Source organism: Octodon degus, unplaced genomic scaffold, assembly GCF_000260255.1.
Source record: "Octodon degus isolate 3935 unplaced genomic scaffold, OctDeg1.0 scaffold00056, whole genome shotgun sequence".
Lineage (NCBI taxonomy): Eukaryota > Metazoa > Chordata > Mammalia > Rodentia > Octodontidae > Octodon > Octodon degus.
This window is the reverse complement of record NW_004524632.1, coordinates 6,717,783-6,728,305: the sequence shown is the minus strand read 5'-3', so window position 1 is coordinate 6,728,305 and position 10,523 is coordinate 6,717,783. Positions and strand designations below refer to the sequence as shown.

At 54.5% G+C, this 10,523-nt stretch overlaps 1 protein-coding gene across 1 annotated transcript in view; it reads left to right on the top strand.

Annotated features, from left to right (window-relative positions):
• Positions 1-8,324: 8,324 nt before the first annotated feature.
• LOC101582710 (DNA-directed RNA polymerases I and III subunit RPAC1-like) overlaps positions 8,325-10,523 on the top strand; it is a 9,684-nt gene continuing 7,485 nt past the window's right edge. Inside the window, exon 1 of the mRNA XM_012515265.2 lies at positions 8,325-8,328. Coding sequence (XP_012370719.1) covers positions 8,325-8,328 — 4 coding nt within the window. The remainder of the gene's footprint in view (positions 8,329-10,523) is intronic.

Genomic DNA, 10,523 nt, shown 5'->3' with positions numbered 1-10,523 from the left:
CATACGCACTAGCCCCCAATAGACCTCTCCAGCACATTTTGGACAAAACTAAACTGGCCCCAATCAAAAGAAAACATTGGCTGCTTCAACAAAACAGGCTCAGGTTGCTGTGGTTGGATCCCCACAACTCGAGCCAGCCTAACCTGCCCTGAAGGCATTCGGAGCAGAAAAAAAAAAATCCTTATTCCATTAACAAAAGGAAACATTACAGAAATCTTTTTTTTTTAATTTTTATTTATTTTTTAACGTTTATTTATTGTGTGTGTGTGTGTGTGTGTGTGTGTGGCCAGCTCAGCCCACCCGGGGGCGCAGCTGGCCGGCATGTGGTGCTGGGGGATCGAACTGCGGTCCCTGTGCTTTGCCAAGCTTGTTCCAAGTAGGTGCTTTAGACCACTGAGCCATCTCTCCAGCCCCCAGAAATCTTAATTAGCTTTTTTTTTTTCTTTTCCAATTCTAGAATTGGGCAACTCTTCATTCCAGAAGGTACAGAAGTGTTGATAGCCCCATGTTGGGGACAAACCTGAGCTTGATAGTCACAGAGGCGTCAGGTGACAGGCAGAAAGTCCTGCGTCGCTGTGTGAGGAAGGCGCCTGTCCAGCCTGGACTCCCCGCAGCCAGACCCGTCCTCCAGCGAGTGCTTCTTCTTGCCGGGCCGAGGGGTGGGGGGGTCATTCTATCTGGGTTGGGCCTGCCGGGTCCCGGATCAAATGAATAAAATGTTGAATGAGAGGGGAAAAAAAAAGAAGAAGAAAGTCCTGTGTACAGCAGGGGCAGGAATCAGATTGGCCACTTCAAAGGTACATTGGTACATTCCTTGTAAAGTGGGAATAGGGAGACAGACTCATAGGCAGAAACCCAATCAGTTAAAATCATTATTTCAGGTCACCTTGTAGTGTTAAAGATTAAGGCAGGGGCTGGAGAGGTAGCTCAGCGGTCTAAAGTGCCTGCTTAGGCAAGTGTGGGGATTATGGCGGTTTGATCCCTGGCATCACATGCACCAGCCCCCAGGGCGGGCTGAGCCAGCCACAAAAAAAAAAAAAAAAAAAAAAAAAATTAAGGCAGGGGAATTTTGTTACCACCCCAAACTGGCCTGTTTGGGAATAGCTCTCTAATCATAGTATCCCAGAAGGTGAAATGAACTGCTTGATTCGCCGGGGGTGAGAGCACACACTGTAATTTCCATCCCTCCATCTGGGAGCTACTGACTTTTTTTTTTTTAATTTTTATTGTGTGTGTGTGTGTGTGTGTGTGTGTCCAGCTCAGCCCACCAGGGGGCGGCCCTGGCTGGCATGTGGTGCTGGGGGATTGAACCGAGGTCCCTTTGCTTTGCTAAGCTCGTTCTAAGTAGGTGCTTTAGACCACTGAGACATCTCACCAGCCCCGAGAGCTACTGACTTTGTAGTCTGCCCACTCTCCTAAGCCCCAAATCCTGACATGCCACCTTCCTCTCTGCCCTGGCTCTTGGCGTGAGGACAGCGGATTGAGCTGTCACACCCACTCACACAGCTTGCAGCTCTCTGTTTGCACCCCTTTGGCTGTTCAGAGGAAGTTTGCTGACCTGCTGGTGATTCAGAGTGTGGTTTGTAGCCTTGGCCAGAAGTGATAGTGTCATTCTCTCTCTTACCACCGCCAATTTCAAATTCCGGCGGCTCCCAGCCTGATCACGGGGCTCCAGGTGAGTCAGCCGGGTGCCCCGGCTTCTGCTCCGCCCACCCCCGAAGTCCAGGACCTCAGGATTTCCCTCCGTCTGAGGACTTGCTACCCGGGTGTAAGAGTGCCGGCTCCTGCGTGGGCTTTTAGCTTTCTACCTCTTAGAACCAGGGTGGTGCACACTTAGCAGCTATTCTTTTTTATTTTTTGAGCCAGGGTCTCACTCAGACTCCCAGCGATACTGGGAACTCAGCCTCTGGAGTGCTGGGATGACAGGCTTGTGCCGCCACAGCAGGGTTTTGCTATTGTTACAGTATTTTAAGGAGAATAAGGGTTTTTGTTGTCTTTTACTGTTTTAATCTTTATTTATTTGGTACAGGGTCTCACTATGCATTTGACTCATAGTGGTCCTCCTGTCTCACCCTCCCCAATACTAGGATTGCAGGCGTGCACCACCATGCAGCATGTGGTACCAGGGATTGAACCTGGCTCCTTGTGCTTGCCAGGCAGGTGCTTAGACCACTGAGCTATCTCTCCAGCCCAGTTTATCCAAGTTTTAGCCTGGCCAGATAACTCAGCAGATTAAAGCTCCTGCTCAGGCAGACACAGGGACCACGGTTTGTTTGTTTGGTTTTTGCGGAACCCAGGCCCTTGCACTTGCCAGGGAAGCCCTTAATCCACTGAGCCATCTTCCCAGCCCGGGACCACGGTTTGATCCCAGTTTGATCCCCAGCGCGCCATGCCATGCCAGTCCCACACTTGTGGTGCACTGAGACGGCAACTGAGACTGGGCCTGGTGGCGCACGCCTGTAATCCCAGCACTTGGGAGGCTGAAAACGGGAGGACCACTGTGAGTGCCATCGGTGTAGTGAGACCCTCTAGACCTTGTACTAAATACATAAAAAAAAAAAAAGACAAATAAAAATTGATTGTCGGACCAGCAAGATAGCTCAGCGGGCTAAGCTCCTGCTTAGGCAAGCACAGGGATCAGGGACCTGGTTCAATCCCCGGTACCACATGCATGTCTGCCCCGCCCTGGGGCACACCTAGGCTGGAAGTGGTAGCACTCACTTGTAATCCCAGCCCTGGGCGACTACAGTCCGACCTGCGTAGTGAGACCCTGTACCAAATACATAAAAAAAAAAAGAAAAAATTGATTGTCACTGAGTATGGTGACCCTGCCTTTGATCCCAGCGCTTGAGGCCGAAGCAGGAGAATCACCATAAATTTGAGGCCAGCCTGGGCTACACAGTGAGACTCTAAATATAAATAATATATAGATAGATTAGAGATAGAGATATTTTTAATTAAATTGTGGGTCAGGGATATATAGCTGAGTAGCACAATGCCTGCTTGGCAAATGCCAAGGCCTGTGTTTGATTCCTGGTACCAAAAAAAAAAACAAAAACAAAAACCCTGATTTTTCTAAAACAGGCCTGGTGGCACATATCTACCATCCCAGAACTTGTAAACTTGAGGCAGGAGGATCATAAGTTCAAAGCAAAAATGGGCCACATAGCATTTGGCCTGGAATTTAAATCTGGCCCAGACTACGAAGGGAAATTCTGCTCCAAAATGCATGATGCAGGGGCCTCAGGCATGATGCGCATCCTCCAGACAGTGAGTGGAAGCCCCAGAAGCCCCAGAACCATGACGGGATCAGATCCCAGGGGTTGAGCACAACAGGCTGAGTGTGGGGACGGGGCCTCTCCCAAGTGTGGGCCCTGGACCCTGTCAGGGACAGCCTGCGACATGGGGAGGGTTCTAGTGGCTGCCCACTTACGGCACCTGATACTGCACCCTGGTCTAAGACTTCATCATCTGGAATCCGGAGCAGCCCACCCCTTTTCCTTCAACTCTCTGTAGATCTTCCTGCCTCAGCTGCCCTGAGTGCTGGGGTCATAGCATGCCCAGCTCAGATGTGTCCCTTTTCCTTGGGAGGGCCACACACACACACACACACACACACACACACACACACACAGAGGCCTGGAGCACACTTCTCAGAGATCTGGATCAGCTCAGGGTAGACACAGTGATTTATTTCAGCAGATCCTTTATTGGCCTGGCTTCTCTTGCAGACTCCGGAGGGCAGTGGAAGTGGAGCTAGCGCTCGCTCGGAGGCCAGAGTCCAGCTGGAGCTGGGTGGCGTCCTCACTGAGACCTGGGCCAGGCACAGGGTGGGTGGGGTGTCATCCCTGGGGAGTGGAGCTGGGGCAGAGACAGCACCCCCTTCCCACTGGTGTCTCCAACTGTCTTTCCAGGGAGCTGGCCCAGGCCCCCATCACTGTCACCCTCTAGCTGGCTCCCTCCATCACCCCCCAGCACGATAGAAGGATGAGGCAGGAGGATCACAAGGTTTAGCCTGACCAGGAAAACTTAGTGAAATTCTGCCTTAAAAAATAGAGGGCCAGGGGCCGGGGAGATGGCTCAGTAGAATAAGCGCTTCCCTGGCAAGCACAAGGGCCTGAGTTCAATCCCCAGTTCCGCCAAAAAAAAAGAGGGCTGGTGAGATAGCTCAGTGGAATAAGCGCCTGCTTTGGCATGAAAGGGACCAGGGTTAGATCCCTGGTCCTGGGGCATGCTAAGCCAGCAAATGAGTCCGGGCATGATGGCGCACACCTGTAATCCCAGTGCTGGGGAGGCTGAAAACAGGAGGATCACTATGAGTCTGATCTAGTGAGACCCTGAACACCCTGTAGACCTTTCCCTAAAAATACAAAATAAATAAATAAATAAATAAAGCTGGGCGTGTAGCTCAGAGTGAAGTCTTGCCATTCTGTTGCCAGTGCCACCAAAAAAAAAAAGCCCAGCTGTGACCTGGCTGCTGTGTGTCAGCTTCTGCATGTTGGAGGGGTGTCCTGTGGTTCCTAGCTGTTGACCATGGAACTGAGTGTAGGCCGTAGAGCAGGACTATGTGCCCCCAAATGCAGGGATCCCCAGGGAAGCCATGACCAGGATGGGCGGGCAAGACAGGTGACAGGAAGCCAAGGATCCCAACACTAAGGGCAGCAGCCAACAGCCTCACTCTGCTTCTCTCATCCAAGGCCTGCACCATCCTGGTGGCACACACCTGTGGTCCCTGGGAAGCTGAGGCAGGAGGATCCTTGGGAGTCTGAGACCAGCCTGGGCTACAAAATAAGCTAGCTCAAGGCCAGCCTGAAGCTCACGTCCACTTTCTTTTCCTCTGAGAGGATGAGGAAGCTGGACAGGCCATTAGAGCCAAGCCTTCCCACAGTGCTGTACGCCTTGAGAGAACACCTGGCAAGCTGATGCGCCCGGAGGGTGGTCTTTCCCCAGCCCACAGTTGGCCTGAGTCAGGCCGAAGCCCGGGCATTGTGTGCCCTCGCAGAGCTGACGCCCACCTGAGGCTGCACAACTCGGCCCACTCGGCCATTCGGGCCAGCAGTTCCTGCACCAGCAGCTCCCTCTGTAGATCGGGTTTGAGGGTCCTGGATGGGGCACAGGGAGACAGTGCAGGCTGAGCCCAGCCTCCCTCGGAAGCAGATGCAAGCTCTGAGACACAAAGGGGCGGGCAAGATGAAGTGGCCTCAGCCCCTTTGTTCCTGAGCTCTCAGATCCTGGGGACCAGGGCTTTTCAGTACAGCCAGAGCCAAAAGGAGAGCAGGGCCTGGTCACACAGGCCTGTCATTCCAGCATTTGGGAGGCTGAGGTGGGAGGATCCCAGGCATTCCACCCAAGCCTGGGCTGAAAGTGAGGTCCAGGCCAGCCTGAACCACAGAAGGGTCCAGTCTCGAAAAACTCCGAAGGTTAGCTGGGCGTGGTCGTGCACACCCTGCTGTGGGGTGTGGCAAGGTGGCGACCAGCAGAGCTCTTCTCTGTTCTTGTGGGCGGGTGGGCATCTTACCTCTGAAGCTCCAGCAGCGCCTGCCTCTCCTGCGATGGTCCAGGCAGCTCTGGGGTATGGGCATCCCTTTGGGTAAGATTGTGTCTCCAGCTGGAGGAGAGAAATGAAGACCATGGGGGAGGCAGAGATGTTGTCATGTCTGGAAACACTTGGGTCTTTTGTCCCCATGGCCCTCAGAATAAGGATGCCTCTTTCTCATTCAGCCTTCACAAGTGACCACTTTCCAGAATCTAGGGGTCCTGCTCTTAGCTCAGTTGTTTAAGTGCCTGTTCGTGTAAAGGCAGTCAGGAATAGGATACCGTGGTTTGATCCCCAGCTAGCCCTGCCATTCAGGCAGCCTGAGCCACCAGAAGAAAAAAAAAAAAAATTCCAGAATCTAACTGGTTGGCTAGGTGTGGTGCCACATGCCTGGCATCCCGGCACTCAGGAGGCTGAGGCAGGAGGATCGCTGTAAGTTTGAGGCCAGCCTGGGCCTACATGGGGAGACCCTGTCTCAATCCACCCTCTAAGAAAAAGAAAGACAGGCCCCAGCTTTATCCTGCCCCCTACTGCACTGCTGTGTAGATGGGGCTCCAGGGCCCTTGCATCCACTCCACCCTTCCCAGGCAAAGTTGCCATGGATGCTGTGCCTAGCACTGGGCAGGTGCCGGCTGAGGCAAGGGGGATGCCGGGGCTGGAGGGGACCCACTCGCTCTTCTTGCCCTTCTGGGCCAGCAGCCAGTTCACGAAGTCCTGCTGGCGGATCTTGTCCATGGCGATGCTGTAATCGCTGATGAACGTCCCCTCCGCGTACCTGGGGCCTCGGGGGTTGCTGGGCCGGGGCTGGGGGCTGCGGGACACGGGAGGGCGAGGGGGTCAGGATGCTGCGCAGTGGAGCCTCAGAGGCGAGGCAGAGGTCAGCCTGGGCGCGCAGGGCCAGGGCTTCGCCGGCTGTGTCCACCCTGCAGCTGCGCCTGTGCGTGCGCCTGTGCGTGCGCCTGTGCGTGCGCCTGTGCGTGCGCTCGCTCTGGCTTCTGGGCAGAGGGGGCTCCAGAATCCTGCTCCTCCCAAGTGACCAAGCCCCACAGGTCCTTGCTTTCTTCCTCTTGCCCTTCCTCATTCGACTCTTTAGCTCATATCCAGAAACAATGCCTGTCATCCCAGCACTCAGGAGATGAGGCAAGAGGAACTCCGTGAGTTCAAGGCCGGCCTGCATTACATAGTGAGACCCTGTCTCACCCCCGAACCCCCAAGAAAAAACAAAACAAAACAAAACAAAGGTTCTCTTCCGCCTGGCCGACCTCCCCACCTCGCTGGACCTGGCTCCTGCTGCTTCTCCCGGGCCCAGCCCCTGCCTCCTCCACACCTACCTGATCTGAGCCTCTCCCTTTTCTCCCAGCCCTGATGCCAAGAACAGCAGCACCAGCAGCAGAGAGCAGGTCTTCACGGCCGCCATCACCCCGGGTCCTGAGCTGTGAGAGAACAGGGCTGGGTGAGGGGCAGCCAGCAGTTGGAGCCTGGGCCATGCTAGGTGCCTGAGACAGGCGACTTAACAGCCAGGGCAGCACCTTCAGGAAGGGGGGGGGGTACTAGAGGCAGTGACACCAGAAGGGACATGGACCTGCTTTATGTTGCTGTTTTCTTTTCTTGAGACAGGCCTCCCTGGGCAGCTCAGGCTGGCCTTGAACTCACTATGGAGCCTGGGCTGGCCTTAAACTTCTAGAGACATTCCTGCGTCAGCCTTCTCAGCACTGAGGTAACAGACTTGCGCCACCACACCCTGTTCCCATAAAACCTGCCATGCGCTTCTCCTGGGTCTTCAGCAGATAGAGGGAACACAGGGGAACCTTCCAGCAAAGCCCTGCACACCATGGAGGGCTCTGGGACAGTGTGGGCCAGCACCCAGCCTTCCTGAGGGCGCACTGGCTCTAGGTCCCAGAGCCCTCTGCCCCACAGCCGCACCCACCCTGTCAAAGCCTCTATCTCACCGCACACTGATCTGCTCTTTCAGAAGGACAGCCTGGGGTCTCTTCCTGGTCCCCTCCCTCCCTACCACTTTATACCCTGGCTTCCGCCCACTTAGCCTGGTGGAGTCTTATCTCGAGTTCCCGCCACATTAGGCCTCTGTACACAGGACGGCCACGCCTCTCCACTGCAATGGGCTAAGTGGTGATTAACATTTGGGTATCTCTGCCACAATCTGGGCTAGCATGGGTGACCCCTGCACCCTGCCCTCCCCCGCCCGGGGAACCTGGCCACTGCCGTCCCCCACTTGCCTGGTGCCCCAGGTCTGGTGAGTAGGTCAGAGCCTGCGTAGGGAAATGTGCTGCTGCTCAGTCTCGGCCACTTCTGCGAGAGCCAAAAGGTCACAGTGTTCTCAAAGCCCTTGGAGCCAGGCGTGGTGGCACACGCCTGTCATCCCAGTAGTAGGGAGGCTGAGGCACGAGGATCGCTGGGAGTTCAGGGCCAGCCAACCTCACATCTTGCCTCTTCAGTTCAGGGCCTGGTAGAGGCCACAGCGCTCCCCGGGTGGACCCGGGGCCCTGGGAGTGGAGCCAGCAGCAAGTGAGGTGCGGCGTGGGCTGAGGGCGGCTGCCTCCTGGAAACCACCCACCCCGCCTGCTCACCCATTTCTCCATCCAGCATGGCCCTCCTGGCAAGCGACCCGCAGCCAGTGCCCAGTGACAGTGTGTGGGCAGCGTTGTCCTCCAGGGGAGCATGGGGCAGCCGTGACCGATGTCCTGCCAGGGGACATGGCTAATGGCTCAGACAGTTTGCGTCAAACCCCGGCCCTCGACTGTGGACTTAGGTTAGCCCAGATGTGAACATGGGTGAAGTCCTATAACAAAAACAGAATGAGCCTGCTTAGGCGGATGCAGGTACCAGATCTGATCCCTGGGTCCCCTGCCGAACCCGGCCCCAAGGCGAGCTGAGACTGGGCCCCTTTTTTTTCTTTTCTTTTTCTTTTTTTTTTTTTGGTGGAACTAGGGATTGAACTCAGACCCTTGCGCTTGCCAGGGAAGTGCTTATCCTACTGAGCCATCTCCCAGGCCCCCATAGAGACTGGGCCCTTTAATCCACTGAGCTATCTGGCTGGCTCATACCTAGTTTTTAATTTAATTTTTATTTTGTTGAAAGAGCATTAACTGGTTGTTTTTTTTTTTTTTTTTTTTTTTTTTTTTTTTTTTTTTTTTTTTCCTGGTACTGGGGATTGAACTTAGGACCATGTGCTTGCCAGGCGGGTGCCTATGCCGCTGAGCTATCTCCCCAGCCCTTTAGATTTTATTTTTAATATTTTTATGGAGCTGAAAATCAAACCCAAGACCTCATGGATGGAGATCATGTTCCCTACACCCAAACTCGACCCTCCTGGGCCTCCACGTCATATGGAACCACCTGCTGCATACACAGCCCTGTGGGCTTCAGGGTGGGGTGCAGAGGAGGCTTGGAAGAGAGTGGAGGCCCCCTCCTGCCGTTCCAAGACGGAGTATCCAGGATATGGGGTGAGAGCAGGGAAGCCAGGTGTGGTGGTGCACCCGTGTAACCCCAGCACTTGGGAGGCTGAGGCAGGAAGTCTCCAGGGATCCGAGGCCAGCCTAGGCTGCACAGCAAGACCCTGTCTCAAGAAAAAAATAAAAACAGAGGACTGGGAGATAGTTCAGCAGTCTAAGTGCCTGCCTGGAGAGTGCAAAGACCCAAGTTCAGTCCCTGGTACCACATGCTGTGCTGGCCCTGGAATCCCGACCACGCCATGCCAGCCCCAAAACCAGGTGTGGTGGCGCAGGTCTGTAATCCCAGCGCTGGAGTGCTGGGGAGGCTGAGACAGGAAGATATCTATGAGTCTGAGCTTCGAAGTGATACCCTGTATCCAATAAATAAAATATTTTTTATAAAAACAGAAGACACCTGGGATGGGGGAACAGAATGTCAAAACGCAGAGAGGTGGTGGAGGGTGTACCCAGGGGTGGGAGTGTGGGGAAGTCATGCAGGGCCGGGTGAGTGGGGAGGTGGGTGCCGTGACAGGAGCATCCAGTCCCTTCCTGCTGGTTCCTGGTGCTTAGTTGAGGCACCAGAATGAGAAGTAGAACGTGAGGCAAGAGGATTGCTGAGAGTTTGAGGCCAGCCTGGGCTATGTGGTGAGAACCTAGGGCTGGACATACAGCTCAGCAGCACGGCACTTTCCTGGCAAGCACAAGGTCCTGAGTTCGAGCCCCAGTACCAAAGAACAAATCCATAGTGAGACCCTGTCACAGAAAAACTCATACTTGTGGCCGGGGAGATGACTTAGTGGAATAAGCGCTTCCCTGGCAAGCACAAGGGCCTGAGTTCAATCCCCAGCTCCTCAAAAAAAAAAAAAAAAAAAGAAAGAAAGAAAGAAAGAAAGAAAAAAGAAAAAGAAAAAGAAAAAAACTCAAACCAAAACAAAACAAGGTGGAGCAGCAGAGAAGAACCAGGTTCATCACAACCCTGTGTTGACCACAACACTGTCTCCCCGTGGCCACCCGGACTTGGCACCCAGGCATTCCAAGCCCCGGTGCCTCAGCTGCCTCAGCCTCCCTGCTGGACTATGCCATGGAACTTCCCGGGGTCTCCAGCTTTGTGCGTGGCTGACTCAGCCCACTTCCCTCTCTTGTCCTTCTCTGGTCTCTTGCGGGCAGTGACACTCAGCTTCACAATGATTCACCCCCAGCCCCCCAGTCACACTAATCCCTGGAGGGTTGGCCCCTTCTGTCTACGGGACCAGGCAGCCCCACATGCTCTGTCCACCGGGACACTTTCAACCCTGGGCGTGGTGGTCCACACCTGGGATCTCAGCCCTCCCGAGGCAGGGGCCTGGGCTATGTATGGATTTTTCAAACAAAACAAAGCTAGTTGCAGGTGTAGTACACTCCTGTAAGTAATCCTGGCACCCTGTGGGGCTGAGGCAGGAGGACTGCCACAAAGTAGAGCCAGTCTGGGCTATAGAGCAACTTCAAGACTGAACTACAGGGGCTGGTGAGATGGCTCAGTGGTCTAAAGCACCTAC